Source organism: Gekko japonicus, unplaced genomic scaffold (genome assembly GCF_001447785.1).
Source record: "Gekko japonicus isolate JY-2015 unplaced genomic scaffold, Gekko_japonicus_V1.1 scaffold24, whole genome shotgun sequence".
NCBI classification, from domain to species: domain Eukaryota; kingdom Metazoa; phylum Chordata; class Lepidosauria; order Squamata; family Gekkonidae; genus Gekko; species Gekko japonicus.
This window is the reverse complement of record NW_015164665.1, coordinates 211044-228638: the sequence shown is the minus strand read 5'-3', so window position 1 is coordinate 228638 and position 17595 is coordinate 211044. Positions and strand designations below refer to the sequence as shown.

At 37.5% G+C, this 17595-nt stretch overlaps 1 protein-coding gene across 1 annotated transcript in view; it reads left to right on the top strand.

Annotated features, from left to right (window-relative positions):
- Nucleotides 1-17595, top strand: part of LRBA (LPS-responsive vesicle trafficking, beach and anchor containing) — a 558585-nt gene that overhangs the window by 453472 nt on the left and 87518 nt on the right. Inside the window, 1 exon segment of the mRNA XM_015409048.1 lies at nucleotides 15343-15510. Coding sequence (XP_015264534.1) covers nucleotides 15343-15510 — 168 coding nt within the window.

Genomic DNA, 17595 nt, shown 5'->3' with positions numbered 1-17595 from the left:
TTTCCATACAACAGTTAGCATTAAGCATATGTATGAACAGTAGCCAGCATGATAAAGTGCAGTCTGTAATCTGAAGTCAAGGCAATGTATATAGGAGGGAAGGAAAATTAAGTTAGGGTTGCCAGGTCCCTTCTGGGGACCAGGAGGACATACCGGCAGTGGAAGAGGACTATGCCAGCATTGCAGTGACATGGTTAGCAATGTAGAGATGTCATTTTATCAAATTGCATTTAAATTGTTCTCAGTCAGTTCACAGTTTTTTTTCTGAGTACACCCAGACCCAGCCTCCCCTGGTCATGTGCTCATGTGGAGAATGTCCAACACCCCTTCCCCCATATCCAAACCTGTTGTTCTTCACGGAGTTATTTTTCTTGACATGGCCATTTGTGTTTGCAAGAAGTAATAAGAAAACTTTTAGACCATTGTGTATTTGTAATCTGCGATCTGTAGGTAGATAAAAAATTGTATTGACCTTATGTGCAGGTCATTACATGGAATTATGTAAAGTATGTCAGGTAAACTAGCCCTTTCAGTTATTAGAGTAGCGACTTCAGTAGTTTTCTCATCCAGATCCTGATTTAGAAACTATTTTGACAGGATTTTTGTTGCTGCACAGAATGATCATTTAAAAGTGCATATCTATAGAAAAGAAGGGCTTAGAGAATTATAAATTAATGTATAAACAGCTTCTTCAGAGGCTGGGAAAGGAGAGAGGGAAGAGGGTCAAGAGAAACAATGTAATAGTATAATGTTTTTAGATGTATACATGGCATTCTGGCATTAGCTCAATTTGTTAAGCTACCTGATGTCTTCATGTGTAGTTTAAACGAGGATTTGTTCTTAGGTTGCTCGTCCTTTTCAGCCTTCTTCTTAAGGAGATGGATGATAAATGGAAACATAAACATAGCATGAGAATGTGAACCAGCTCCCAAACATTTCAATAGTTTTATAAACAACTGGTCATTGTTACCTTTAGTTGGATTACAATTTCCCTTCGAACAGCAAAGCACTTCATCTTTGTTACAGAGCTGAATCTTAATGTTTTGGTATATTTTGCTTAAGGACCTCAGTGTTTAAATAATAGTTATATAATTATACAATCATTAAACATTGCATTTTGAACCATGGAACTGTAACAACCTAAACTGAAAAACTATTGCCCTTAAACGGAAATATTTTGACCTGAACTCAAGTGTTTTACAGAGTTAATTTTAGTCATATCTATTTTAAATTTCTGGCACATGTAGTCAGTAAGCTTTCAGTTAGAAGCCCCCTTCCTTTTCAGAAGAAATTACTGGTCTCCCCAAATTGGTCTAGGCCAGAAGGGTCATCTTAAGACTTAAACTGCTATCCCATTGGGAATTTGTATTACAAGTCCACCAATACTTCTGTACAGCTGTTGACTTAATTTGTGTTTGGAGTGATTGAAACTTCAGAAGTAGAACAAAATGTTTCCCCGCTCAGTTTTAACTTCTTTTACTTAGGTATGGCTGCAATTTGTAAGAGGATTTCAAAAGATAACACAATCCTTCGCTGCTGTTGTTTTTTTACAAATAAGATAATAAATATATTACAATTGAAATCCCAATGCAGATTTTCAAACAAGAACTGCGTTTATTATTAATCTTTCTAAAAGGACACTTTGGCAAATGGGCTAAGTCAGACATTTCACTTAATTTTGATTTTAGGTACACTAACCATTTAAACAGCTTTGAAATTTATACAATTTTTGTTTAGCTGTCAAAACATTTAATTATACTGTGCCTTGAAGGTGTAAAGCTGTCAAATAAATCAGAGTCTTACGTAAATGTTTGGGAAATAGCTCAGGCTACTACACTGGAGATGCTACTTGGCAAAATTTTGTTGTAAGTGTGTTTAGGCACCAGGTACAGGACAACACTGGCACAATGACCTAATGAACAGGTAATAATGAAGCAGATTAAGGAATTACACATGCAGCTTGGCACTGGGAAACAATGAACCTGGTTCCAAAAATTAGGTTTCTTTTCACAATTGGATAAGCATTAATTCAAGAATGCTGGTGAAACTGGCCCAGAAAAGATTTTTAACAGAAGGTTCTTGTCATTTGGTTTTGAGTAAGGCTATAATGAATATACTTGTGGTCACTACAATGTCAAGAGTCTGGATATTCTGAAAATTGTCTTCAGGAACTCTAGATGTATGAATGGGTGACAGTAGTGGCAACACAAACTCTCAACCTGCCAGAGGTGATTGGGGTGAAGTAAATTAGTACCCCTTTGAAGCTTTTCTTCTCCACTTCAAAATAATGAATGGGGAGGCCCTTGAATAAAAGCTGCTTTTCATTAGTGCCACCCAATACCTATTTGAAAGAAAGAGCCCTCCTAACACACACAAACACTGAGAGTAAAGGGAGGCTTCCCCTTTCTACAAGGAAGAGTTCAGCTAAACAGCTCCTAGCTTCTCTTTCCAGTCAGGTGGCTTCAAATCAAAGTTAATTACTGTAGTCATTTATTCTAATCACTCTCCTTCTATGGCTAGCTGCATTCTGTCATGGGGTGGCATCGTTTGAAGCCAGTTAGGTTTGAAAGCCACTGCAGGGTACTTGAGCCTCATTAGTGAGGCTTATCCATGCCTGGCTCGGGATGTGATCCCTGATTAACTCTCAGTTAGCCTCCTTCCCCAGACAACACTCCTCCTTCCTCTTCAGTTCCATTTAACTCTTGCTGTGCTGCTTACTATCACTCACATTAGAACACAGAAGCATGAGGAAATGTTATTTAGCTATAGAGATGACTCCAAGAGGAAAGTGATGCTTCTGCAGAATGTCTCCCATTACCTAAAGTGCTCTCAGCTTTTGGGCACATTATATAAATATCCTGTAGTGTTGATTACCATAGTATTTACATCCATTTCCTTAACTGTGTTTTAATTATGTTCTGCAAAATCATTGGCTGCACTATGATGCTCTTGTCTATCCCACTGCTACCAAACCTTTTTCTAATCACCCCTTTTAAGCTGTGTATTGCTCTGTTTAGAACAAAATAATAACTGTGCAATCCTAAATAGAATTACGCTTTTCTATTGAACTTAGTGGACCTAGAAAGGTATAACTCTGCTTAGAATTGCTCTGAAAATCTACAGTGATATAGCCCTTCTACACTGGTTAATTTGCATTCTTTTAGTATAACTGGAAAATAGTGATTAGGATAGAAACTTTCTTCTGATCACTGACCAGCATATAGCTGGTAGTAGAACCACCCTCCTACTCAGTAGAGTTGCTTGTTTAATTTAGGCTGTTATTTTTGTGTTTGTATGTGTTAGGTTTGGGTTTAGCTGTGATTTAAAGGATTGGCATTGGTTTGATCACTGAAATATAGACCAGTAAATGGACCAGAACCAATTAATTTTGTATTCACTTGGAAATTTTCTTATTACAAAGTCTGTTTTCAGAGGGGGACAGAGCAAGTATGTAAGTTTGACTGTCAGATCCTGCAGGCTGCTACACTCTGTACTCCACTTCCCTTTATCCCCTTGCAGTTGGATTTTAGACTAAAAGCTCTTCAGGACAGAAACCTGTCGTCTTGTATTTTGTAAAGCACTGTGCATGTTGATGTAATCATTATGTACATTCCCATGGTACTGGTTTAAATTAAGCAGTACTACCTTTTTAAAAACTGTAACATACCTGTAATATATCTTATATGGAACAAATGTGATCATCCAGTGTCCACTACATGTTGTTTCACAGAATGATTGGTTTCCATGAGTGGCAGTCCTGTGATTAAAAAGACATTGGTTTGGAGCCCAGAATACTGTTTAAAGAAACCTCTTTAGAATGGAGTCTCTACAGAGATAAGAAAGTATTCCGTTTAAGTTTCAGAAAGGAGGGTGGAGAAGTAAGTGAGGACATTAGACGCACATCAGAGTCAGAGAGGAGTTAAGTGGTAGGTTGCCTGAGACTCAACACTTATGTAGAAAAAATTGAAGGGATTTGCAGAGATCAGAGGTGTGGATGGTTCTGAAATTTGATTGATGCTGCAGCCAGGAAGACTATAAGGAGGGCTGTGCATTTTAATATGGCATGTTAGTGTCCACTGCAATTTTCTGTGTCTCTCTCTCTCTTTCTCTCTTCGGAGTGACTGTAGTAAAAATACCCATAGTATTTTCAGAGCTGCCTAAATAAAATGTCTATATAGAGTAAACAATTTAATAATGAATAAAAACTAATCGAAATCAGTACACCAAAAGGATAGAATGCAAGCCCAGTGTTTGACAATCTTTGGGTTTCCCCCCAGGAGTCTTCTCTCAAAGTTCACAGTAAAAACTATGACAGTACTGAAGATCTCGGTGATGCTGTCCAAATCCCTGGTCAGATCATTGAAAACCAGTGCTTTGTTGGCTTTGAATGATCCAGACAAAACCAACACATCATTTAATTAATTTCAACATCCTTTTGGATGCAGGCTGTTCATAGAAGCGGGGTTTTTTTTTACATAATTATATAAAATATCATATACCCTTTGCCTGTTCATTTTAATTTTATTTCTATTTACTTGAATTTTATTTATTTAAAACATGTATTAGCCACCTTTCTAGTTTACAGGAACTCAAGGCAGCTTACAATACCTAAAAAGAAATCATTGTGGGTCTGCCACTAAAAATGCCCTCTCTTGTGTACCCACCAAATGAGCTTCTTTAGTTGAAGTCAGTCAAGAGGACCTCTTCTTGTGATCTTAGTTCCCAGGCAAGAATGTACTATTCTTCAGATACCCCAGTTTCAATCGAAGTAGAGCTTTAAAGGTCAAAACCAATACTTTGGGATTGGATCAGAAGCCAGTATAAGGCCTATAATATTGGGATCACTCTATCCTGGTAACTGGCCTTAACCATGAGTCTAGCTGGAACATTCCTCACTGGCTTCAACCTCCAAACACTCTTTAAGAGAAGCCCCAAGTCTAGTCTAGTAGTCTAGTAGTCCAGTCTAGATGTAACTAAAGCATGGATCACTGTGGCTAGATCAGACTTAGCCAGGAATGGGCCCAGCTGGTGCACCAGCCAAAGCTGGGCAAAAGCACTCCAAACCACAGCAGCACCATGATCTCTAAGGTGACTTCCAGTAGCACTCCTAAGCTGTGAACCTGACTTTTTAAGGGGAATGTAACCCCATCCAAGACAGAGGAGTCTGGAGTCCCTGGTCTGCCATTCTCCTAAGGAGGAACAAAGTGCAAGGTTGAGAGTTTTGTTAGATCTTCTAGATCCGTATGCATTTTGCTAAAGCTTTCATCGGGGATTATAATACAAAGTATCAGGTGATGTAAAAGGCCTCTGCCTGAGATTCTAGAGAGCGGCTGCCAGTCTGAGTTGAGAATACTGACCTTGATAGGTCATTGGCCTGTTTCAGTATAAGGCAGCTTTCTGTGTTCAACGTAAAAATACAATCATGAATTTAATTAAAATGTGCATACAGATTAATAATTGAAATATTCTTTTAAAATTACATGTAAAATATAATTAATATACTGTCTGAGCATGTTACAGTCTTAATATACAGTCTGAGCATGTTACAAGATAACCTTACATAATCTCTAGTGTGATATCTCTAGTGTGATAGCAAAATTACATCGTTTGTAACCAAAAAAAATATTTTATTCTGAAAAGGAACAAAAATACTGAGCTCTGTGGAATCTCACAGGCCAACGGCCATGGGGCAGGAACAGGAATCCCCCAGCACTACCTTTTGGGACATACCTCTCATATAGCACTGGAACCACCATAACAGGCTCCTCCATAGTCCCTAGCTAGGAATGAGCCATGAGGAGGTGGTCTCTTTAGATGCAAAGGGGTGCAGACTGTGTGGAAAGCAAAGGAGGGAAGCAAGACTGCCCTGCTGGGGAACTTGAACCTTAATCATAGGCTCTTAACAAACACCTTATTTAAGGTACCTATGATTTATGGATGGACACTGGTGAGGGACGGAGACTTTTGTTCTAAATTGTAAATTTTAGAATTATTGTTTCAGGACTATGTTATCTAATGGGGAGTTCATTTGGGACCTTCATCTTGGAAGCTGGTGTGCAGAGTGTTCAGCTGGGGACTTCTTGGGCCACCAACAAGAGGAAAGAGATGGAGTTTGGGGGTGAATGCTGTGAAGGAGGGAAAAGTGTGTATATACTCACAAACTATGCATTTCAGTGTTGAAATAGAAGGGCAGGTGTGTTTTTCATAATGCCTTTTAATCCCAACCAAGTTGGTCTATGCAGTATTCAAATCCACACCTGTATATATTTTAAATTTAACTGTTTAAAGTTTAAACAGTTAAATTTAAAATATATGCAGGTGTGGGTTTGAATTTAAACTTTAAACCATCCCTTCTATCCCAAAATTGGGGAAACGAGCAAAATCAAATTGTGCAGCTGAGAGTTTTCCACAGCTGCCCTGTGCTATGTTGGAAAAATTTCCTCTGTATCTTGTGGTTGGCAGTGGTGAGAGAGGTGGGTCACAGAACACCTGGTGTTGAGGAAGAAATATAAACTACATTACTTTGCCATGCATAAGGGGGTTTGCTGGACTGGGATTTTCTAAATTTTATTATATGTATTAAAAGCTGGATTGCAAATAAAAGGAAAACTTGTTACTATTTTTAAAGAAAGCTTCCACAGAATCTCCATTTACCAAGTACATGGTTAAATCAAACACAGGTGAGTGAATTAACAATGAAAAACTATTAAGATTTTTTAAAATTTAAAGGTTCTTGTGCTGAGGACAATCCTGTGAAGAGGTGTCCCCCTTTAATTTCAGTATATTTAGACTGGAGTAGCTCTGTATAGGACTGCGCTGAAGGTTACTTGCAATAGAAGCCTAAGCAGAGAGTTGCAACTTCTATATCTATTGAAGTCAATGTTAATAGACAGCAAATGTAAAGTACGTATTCAAGTATGTATAAAAGGTTAGTTGTCTGTTTTGAATGTGAAAACCACACTTTGCAATACAGTCATTGTGAAGGCTCAGAACAAATTTGCATATTCTCCTTTGATCTTGGTAGAAGATACAAGTTTCACTCAAGATTAAAGTTTTGAATTTCAAAGGAAACATGACTCTCAGTATGTAAACCACTATATTTTTAGTGTTCATAATCTGCCTTTTTACCTATCCTGGATATTTATTTATTTGCAGTTCTGTGGGGAACTGCTGCAAAGGGACGCTTAAGCACTATCTGAGCCACATTTTATAAAAGAGTGTTTACTCTAGCACCTTACCCCAGACATATGCACTGTGAAATGGGGACGTGTAGACTTGCTCATTTCCTTACTCCGTGTCCCAACACATTCCTGAAATGGTCAATATTGTAGTCTGGCTTTATGCCTTACATTTTTACAAATACCAAGGTGGTAACACTGCAGTTATTTACGCATATTTAAAGTTATTTAGTGCTATGTTGTGCCAGCTGGCTGCACAGAGCATACTTTTCTAAACCAGTGAGCTGATGGAGGTAGCTTCTGAGGGCAGAAGTACTATTAAGGAAGTTCCTAACTCACTCCTTCACAGTCACAAACTTCCCAGGGTCCCATATTCACCATTTCTCAACCTCAGCTCTTCACTACTGTTTGAATCTAAGGGTAGAGTCTTCCTGCATCCTAAGGAGTGTTCTTCTGACAGAAGAAGGTCTTCCATCAGTAAAAGGCTTCTTTTGCTGATGGAAGGGTCAACACTTGACTGAACAGAGTAGTAGGATACAATCATAATATTTATATAGTGCTTTCCCCTAAGGGCTTAAAATATAACATGGGACTAACATTCTAATATCTAATAGCTTTAAGCTTGGCATCTCAGTGTATAAATTAACCCCTGGTTAAGGCAGAGGACAGGACTGGGAGAACAGGCAAGAAAGGGATGACACAAGATGAGCCATTATAAAATTGAAGGAGGCGTACTGTAGAAAAAAGCTTACAGTTAGAAGTTTGTTGAAAGTTGCCAGATGTTCATCTTTCTCTCCTCAGTTTGGAAGAGAGTGTTCGTACTGGTCCCAGATTTATGATCATTGGTTGTAGAAATCTAGTGTCATTTTCTGGGAGAGAAAACAGTTTCCAATATATGTCCATAAACATTTAGCTGATTTCTGTATATTTCAATTGAAAACCAGATATGTAAAGATAAAGAAAGCAAGACTACTTCCAGGGCTGATAAAAATCATCTGTATAAATAAACATTGCCAGTGTTTAGTATGCTTCAACTAGTGGGAGAACAGTCATATGGTAAATTATGTGGCAGTTTTGACCCTGTTTACTAGTGAGGAAGGAGCTGTGGTGGCTCAAGTGGTTAAGACGCTGAACTGCAGGCTGTGGAAGGTCGGTAGTTCAGCAGTTTGAGACCCGAGTGTGCTGCATGACGGAGTGAGCTCCCGTCTCTAGTTCCAGCTCCTGCCAACTTAGCAGTTCGAAAGCAAGAAATTGCAAGTAGATCAATAGGTACCACTTCGGTGGGAAGGTAACAGCGTTCCGTGCGCCTTGGTGTTTAGTCATGCCGGCCACATGACCATGGAATCGTCTTCGGACAGCGCTGGCTCTTCGGCTTTGAAACGGAGATGAGCACCGCAACCCTAGAGTTGGATTTGACTGGCTTTTGAGCAAGGGAACCTTTACCTTTACTTTACTAGTGAGGATGCTGTCCTTACCCCATGAATGAATAGCTTTCCTGAGTGTTTCTTGCAATAAATAAGGTAGAAGAATGTGTACTCCTTAGCAAACATCAGCACAAAGTAATGACCAGTTGGAAAAGTCAGATTTAATTAGTTTTTTCTTCGTTTTTAGATAATTTTTTCTTTACAGGTATGCATTTTTTCCTGCTTCTTTCCAAAGAGTGCCATAGTATGCTTCCTCTTGTGCAGTTCTGTGTCCATTGGTTATTCAGAAGTGAAGCCAGCATTCAAACATATTAGAAATATCAACTGGAATATATGATTTATAAATAAAAGATTTCCAAAGATGGTCACAGGTATTATATATTAAACGAGCACTAAAATTGTGTGATAAAATTTCTGTAAGAAATTTCCAACAAATATATTGTTCACCAAGATTACATGCAGTAGTTTTTCTTGTAAAATAAATGCAAAACTAGATATACATTCACAAATACCACTGTTATCATGGAATACATGAATCCTGTTGTTCGTAACAGTTTGGAAGGTGTTAGTTGTGTTAGTTTTTCTGTGTTGTTTTGTGCTTTGTATAGTTCTCTCTGGTCTCAAATGCAAAGCCAGCAATTTAAGAGTTAATGTCTTATTAGGAAGAGAGGAAATCTGGTAACTATTGAAGAGACTAGACTTAATGGTGCACACAAACAATTTGTCAGTCTTCGTAAACGTGAATAGCTTTTTGCAAAGTGGTTGCTCTTGCTTTGTTTGAACAGACTAAACTTTTCCTTTTTGGACTTTAAATCTTAGAAGGGAATCTGATCCACATATTCAATCAAAATCATTTAATTCAAAGCATATTTTGATTAGAACAAAGCTGACATGGAAAGAAACTCCAGAATTTTTTTTCAAGTTGAAAGGACTTTTTATCATATATTTAACAGGAAAATTTGAAACGGTTCTAATTAGCCTGAAAAAAAATGGCCTTCATCGTTGTAAATTAGAAAGGTCATACATCAGTGTTAAGGAAACATTACTGCTAGTGTTTGAAATCCAGCACATGCAAGCATAACAACTGCTTGATTTTAAATTTTGTTTGTTGCCCATAATGTCATGTTGTTGTTAATTTACACGGCCCTGAAAGGACAGTAGAGGAATATTTTTTTTAAGTCTTAAAACTTGTTACTGTTTTTATTTCCCTATTCAGGCTTTTATCAAATGTTTTAAGCTTTGTATTTAAAGTGAAATTATTTTAGGTCATATTATGTGACCTGTTATTAAGAAATCAATATTTGAAAGCCCTAGTTCCCTAATTTCTTTCAGTTTTTGGTTTAGGAAACTGCAGATTCATAAATCTGACTGAATTATTCTGTATAAAGATTCACAAAAATATATGTTATGTTTTGACACCAGTAGCAAAAACGGAATAGCACTGGAATGTGTAAGTATCATAAACCAGGAAGGGAACTGTTTTCAACATTTACAATATAGTTCTGCTTCATTTGTTTATTCCAAGGATGATGAAGGAAAATGTAGCCTATTTCACTGAACAATAATATTATAAACAATTTTATTCAAAATGACATAAAATCTACCTCAGTATTCTCATGGTTCCTGTATACATCTTGTTACAACAAACTGATCTCTTTCACAATGACTGGTTGGGCAAGTGTAACCTATTGTGCCGAGGGCCAAAATATACAGAAAAAGATAAACCAGAATCTCATGAATATTTCCTATGTTTTTATATTCACCACCGAATATTGAGTACTAGTATCACAGTACTAGGGGTTTATTAAATTGTATTACACTTGAAATATATTTCAGAATTTTCTTCCCCCTTTGCAGTTTATAGATGGTTCTGGTTTATTTCTGCCTCATGAATGAATAAATGAAAGTTACTAATAGGTGTTTGTGTTTGACATCTATATATTGTACTTTTTAGCATATCTCAAGTGTTTTAGTCTTGGTCTAATAGATCTCATTAAAAAAATAGATATCAGCCCCAAGACAGTTTGTCAAAGCTAATATGAGTCCCACCGGACTGAATTGACAATTTGTGTGTGGCTTTCCATGGCAGTCCTCTCGTGGTCTTATTTGATCCTTAACAATTGGGCATTAGTTTTTGATTTATTTTACAATAACTCAATAGAACTGAATATTATTGTACTGTGTTGGACATTTTAGTGGATTTTCTTCTTTACAAAATTTACTCAGCACACACATAGGGTGTAAATGATATATCCTGTCTGCTGTGGGAGCACTAACAATTGATTGGTTAGGGTTTAAGAGCAGCAAGGGGAAGGAAGTTAGTATCCCCTAGTTGCACACCGTATTTAACTGTAGCTTTAATGAGCACTGTCTGTCTCAGAACCTTTGAATGATCCTAAATGTTTAGGTTTCTGCAGTTTGCTCTATTTACTACTGACTACAGATTTTTGAAGGAGAGAATTCTGTAGCTTGATATAAATGAAGGGAATCTACTGCATCTAAGGAGCATTATTGTTTTCATAATTAACATTCAATCAGTTTTATAAAGCAATAAATATTTAGTTGGCTGCATATGTTATAACTGTATCCATTGTTCCTGATATCAGCTAATTTTATTCTTTTTATTCTTATACAAAGTCCCTATATCCTGCCATTGTTATTTACGATTTGAAACATATTGATGATTAGCTATGAAAATTAAACATGTTAATATTTTTTAAAATGCACATTTATTTTTCTATATATGTAGTTATTTTTAGCTATTATGTTCATGGTGCTACAGATTACCTATAACATTAACAAGCAATGTAAAAGACATTTGAAACAATGAAAACGGCAACTAAATTTCATGGTCATTGTTAATTTCTTTGTTACATTTTGACTAAACATACATTTGAATGTTAACTCAGTAAAATTAGAAATTAGTATTGGCATTGATACTGTTTCCTGTGAATGTTGAAGATTTATATTTTTGAATATATTTGATGTGCAAGTTTAAGATGATGTACAAACATTATTACTTAGGTTCATTTTCTTTAAGCACTTTACTAAGAGAGTTTAATGTATAGCTCAGATGTGGTTCTGTCTGTAATTTAAGGGACAGGCATTTGGTTTGCATTTATAACATATAGTTTTCCCTTTCTGTTACCATCCTCAAATGTTTTCAAAGAAGAGCCAGACAAGAGCAATTAAATATCTAGGAGAAAGCAAACAAAAAGCAAAAGAAAAAACCCAAACCCTGTGATTGTCATTTATGGCATTTTATAGCCTCGAACTGGACTGCTATGGGAACACTTGTGAGAATTTTCACAGTTCTTAGCTTATTAAACAATTTTGAAATCATTAATATTTAATTGGATTGGTTGTTTTTTATAGTTTTAATTGCATATGCTTATGAAGTTTTGGTGTTTTTTTTTAAACTTAAAGTACCAGCTGGAGTATTGCTTGCATAAATAATGATAGTTTTTTTTTAATAGGCTTTTTTGTGTTGAAAAATATTGCCATATAGCCAGTTTCCTTGTGGTGGGTAGGGGAGTGATTTGATATACTGTCTAGTCATCCATTATAAAGGATATTTTTAGCAGTTCATAAACTGAGCTTCTAAATAAAAAAATGATATGAACATGAAGATATGGATAGGCTTTTCTTGATTGAAAGTTCTAATTAAGTGAATAGAGGAAAATTAACTGAAATTAGCTGTCAGAAAATCACATTTAAATGAGTGATGAGTTGCTCAGGCAGTAAACATTTAAATGATATAAATTGCCATTTAAGTGTATGGTTTAATGTTTGTCATGCATTAACATGACATGAGATTGCAGTGACAATCAAGCAGCTTGCTCTAATTTGAACATATTTAGGGCTTTTGTGTGGAGTGCACCACACAAATTAAGACAATTGCTGTTTTTATGTGTCAATTTAAATGTTTCTTCAGGCATCAGTTAATGAAACTAACCCATCATTTCTGTATGCATCCTTGCAGAAGAGTTTCTCAGGGTTTTAGAGTAAATTGCACCACTCACCCCTTCCCCTATTCATACTATGCATTCCATTGAAAAGGAAACTATGCTTAATTTCTGTAAATTGCAAAAATGTACTTTCAAAAGAAAATCACATTTTGTGCAAAGACTGCATCAGATTGCTGTAGCAACTTTCAATTTGTTTTAATTAATAATATGAATATAATATAATTTCATTAAAATGCTGGCAAATATTTAAGCTCTTTTACAATATTAACTGGTAATAATAATGTCTTCTGTCTCATATGAAATACTGTAAAGTACTGAAGAATTTTGGTTAGCATCTCTTAGTATTTGTAATTCTGTATATTCATCCCAAGAGATCCTGCACAGAGGTATCTCAATCATTTCAACAGAATGGTAACACCATCATGTAAAGAAGCATCTTTCAGATAGAGGTAAAGCAGTATGCATATAAGAATTTCTGAGTGTGCAAGAAACAACTGTAGAATGATGATACAGTTTAATTCCAATTTGGGCTACAAGTCAAGAGCAAGGAAGTTAATTCTTCCTCTTCGTCCCATGTCACTATTCAACTTCAAATGTCCTCCCAAAGCCACTATTTACCTAATTGGTGAAAACATTCAGGTAACTTGTATATTTCCCTTATCAGGACGAACAGAATTCTGGGAGTCAGTTTGAGACTGGACCAAAGACATGAAGAAAAGAATTATACCTACCCCACCCCATTTTGTACCATAGCTCCAGCAGATTGACTTGTGCACACGTATGTGCACTAACAGCTGCTATTCTCCAATATAATTTTTTTAGCTTATTTATAGCCCATCTTTCTCTCTGAGACTCAAGGCAAATTACATTGTACAGAAAGAGAAAAGGGGGGGAGAGAGTAATCATACAGTATACAACAGTGAATGAGCAACGCAATAGGACTAGGAGTACAAAATTGAATGACAACACGAGCAACAACATGAACACACAGTATGACATGCAATGAACATTGCAACCAAACTAAGAATACAAAACTGCATGCCAGTGCACTAGGAAATACAACATTAAAAGACAATGTAAGCAGCAAACTGCCCAGGCCGGCATAGTGTGAGCAATGCAGCTGTTCCTAGATCATAAAGCCTCTCATCTTTTATACTATACACTGAGTATACTTTCCCTTAAAATGCTGCAAAATGTATGGTAGCCATAGTAATACTGCTGAAATGGCTTCCCCTGTGAAAGTCAACCACTTCCCCAGCTGGTAGCATTATAACTTAGTGAATATCCCTAACCTTGTTCCTCCACCCAGGTAACCAGTGTCAATTGAAATGGGTACGCAGTACATGATGGCTGCCCTTCATACAACGAGAGCTCCTAAAAGACGCCGCTGGGAGAGGGGAGGGGAGGCTGGATGCTGTTTTCAGGAGCATCTCCTTAGTAAGAGCAGCACTTGGTACCACTATCTCCCAATAATCTGCATTAATTAAGCTGGATGTATGTGTATGCCTATCTCTTTTTGCATTGACAGAAATACATCAGACAGTTATAGGTGAAAAATTCAGTATCTTATGACGCATTCATAAATTGAAACTTCCTTTGCATTGTTCAGAAATAACAGAAAACTACACCAGACAAGTTCTTCAATACCAAACCTTTTATCACTGCTAAGCATTTCTCTCTGTACGTATGACAAGGAAATACGTAGTATTTGGGAACCTTATTTGCAAAAGAACATTTCTCAATTTTTGAAGCCCGGATAACATGAGTAGTTTAATTGGAATGAAACATTATTTTCTTTCTAGCAAAGGCGTGACCAAAGAGAGGTATGTGGTGATAAAGTAAGACAGGTAAAGGAGAAAGCAATGAGGCTCAGGGTAAAGGAGGAAGATAATGTAAACCATTAGATACCGATGCATACTTCTGTCTGACTTTAACATGAATAATGAAATCATTTGACTCTATGGCTGCAGCGTAAAGACTAGGTTCTTAGCATACATGTTCTAATGCTGCCTCATAATGCTTCTATGGAAAAATATGTTGCTGAATTAAATCTGCAAATTAAGCACAATGTATGAAGTCTATTGAAGCAATGCTGGGCTGTGTAAAACCCATATTGTCCATCACAAGTGGAGTTAAAAATTGCAACATCAGCACCTGTTGAAAGTTATTTCATGACAGTCATCAACATTTCTGTAATACAGACTTACTTGAGTAAAATACTGTTTTGTAATAGGTTCTTTAAACATCCAGTGAAAAATATCAATTTGTGATTTGCATTTATAAATAGTTGCTTCAACACTATTTTCTAAAAAATTCACGGAAACATTGGGTAGAAATTCCTAACTAGGATTTTGTAATGTGTTACTATCACAACTGCAGTGGCATCCTAAGCAGAGTTACACCGTTCTAAGCATCAAAGTCAGTGGGGTTAGAAGGGTAAAACGCCACTTAGGATGGCAGTGTGTGTTAAGGATTGTGACAGTCATTAATAACTGCCCTCTGCCCTCCAGCTGATGGAGCAAATGGGAATTACAAGAATGAAATGTATCAGTGTGGGGCTCAGAACTGCTAGGACGGTTTTCCTAGTTATGCTGTATTCTCCCATCTCCCCAATCAGTGCCTATCCTCAGCTCTGGGCAACACATAGTTTTGGATATGTTTTTCTAAGACTATTACGTATGTCTTCTTTATATCTATTCTGGTATTTAAATAAAATTATTGTCAGGAAATGCATCCTGGGAACCATATTAAGGGCACTGTGTTCTGTTTCAGGCCTTGGAGAGCGAGTTTGTTTCCTGCCAGCTCCACCAGTGGATTGATTTGATATTTGGCTACAAACAGCAAGGCCCTGAGGCTGTTAGAGCCCTGAATGTATTCTACTATTTGACTTATGAAGGAGCTGTCAATCTCAACTCGATAACAGATCCAGTATTGAGAGAGGTAAGCTCATCGATATAGGACAGAGTAAAATCTCATGAAAGATTCCACAGTTTCTTGAATGTGTGTGTGTGAATAGCATTATTCTCATTTAATCGTGGACCTTTTGTACCCCATTCATCAAACGATCCAGCAAAATCAAAATTTTAGATGGAGTGTATTTACTTATAAATATAGCTGATTTATAGCTCTCCTTTTTCACTGAGACTCAAGGCAGATTAAAAAACATTTTAAAAAATCCAGTCACACAGCATGAGACATCCAGTAACAATGCTGTAGAAAAAAGAGTCCAGTAGCACGTTAAAAACTAACAAAATTTGTGACAGGGTATGAGCTTTTATGAGTCACTGCTCACTTCTTTAGATACAGCTAGAATGTGAGTCCACTGTCCTATATATTGGAAAGTGGAGTGATTTCAGATGCCAAATGATGTTAGCAGGCAAATGACAATAGCAGGTATGATTGGATTAGGTGTGATATGCAAAGAGGTAGTAAGTGTGGAGAAATCACCATTTGTAATGAGACAGGAAACCTAGGTCTCAATTCAGTCCAGGTGGGTGCATTGTCTTGAGCTTCGTTATCAGTTGCAATTCAGCCATCTCTCTTTCTAAAATCTCCCTTTGTAAGATAGCTGCTACTTTTAGGTCAGCAACTCAATGTCCTGGAAGGTTAAAATGTTCCCCCTCTGGTTTTTGAATGTTGTCATTTCTGATGTCAGACTTAAGTCCATTAATTCTTTGTTGAAGTGACTGGCCTGTTTGTCCAATGTAGAGAGTGGAAGGGCATTGCTGACACATGATGGCATAAATCACATTAGAGGATGAGCAGGAGTAGGAACCTGAGATAATATGGCTCATTTTGCTGGGTCCAGTGATGGTGTTGCTAGGATCTATATGAGAGCAAAGTTGGAATCTTGGTTTGTTGCAGGCCTTGGTACCAGAGTCCATGTTACTGTTAAGTGGTTTATCATTGTGGGTGAGAAGTTGTTTTAGGTCAGCAAGCTGTCTTTAACAAAAAAAAAGGCCGTGCCCCCCCAGTACCTGTGTGAGGGAAGTGTCACTATCCAGCGTGGGTTGTAGGTCATTAATAATGCACTGAACTGGCTTGAGTTGTGAGCTGTAGGTGACCACCAGTGGTGTTCTGTTGTCATTTTCTTTGGGCTTGTCTTGTAGCAAGCTGTCCCTGGGTAACACCAGGGTCACAGAAATTAGGAAACAATACAGACAAAAAACTGTCTAAGGCATAACATATAAGCAATGCATAGAGTAGATTGTGCTACCTTTGTACTTTGACAGTATGGTAAAAGGAAGATGATACGTACAACAAACTTTGCAATAACCTAGAATCCTATTCCCTTATAAAAGCTCCCTACAGGAGTGTTCCATTGTACTGAGGTTATAATTCCTTTATAAAAATGACCTCTGAGGATCTGTGTATTTCTGTATTGCACATTCTGTGGAATGATAGAAGTGTCGGGCCTTCCTGACCTCCTCAGGAAGGTCATTCCTCAAGGTGGGCTTCTGCTGGTGATCATGAGGTTGTTCGTCATATAAATCACATAAGAACATAAGAACATAAGAGATGCCAATGTTGGATCAGGCCAAGGCCCATCCAGTCCAACACTCTGTATCACACAGTGGCCAGAAATACTAGTGCCATCAGGAGGTCCACCAGTGGGGCCAGGACATTAGAAGCCATCCCACTGTTGACCCCCCCCCCAAGCACCAAGATGACAGGCATCACTTGCCCCAGAGGTCCCTATCTATAACTTGTGGCTCCCCCCCCCAAGCACCAAGATGACAGAGCATCACTTGCCCCAGAGTCCCTATCTATAACTTGTGGCTAATAGCCACTGATGGACCTCTGTTCCATATCTATATATCTAATAGCCAACTTGCCCCCTCCGTGCGGATCGCTAAATCAGCACGGAGGGGGCAGCTGGGGGGCTGGGGGAGGTTTGTGCACACGTGGGCCAGTCCCCACGTGTGCACAAAAATACAAAAAGTTTTAAAAAATTTCGGGGGGATGTTTAAATCCCCCCGAAAGTGCAAGAGCGTCTCCTGCGCATGCGCAGGAGACGCTCTGCAA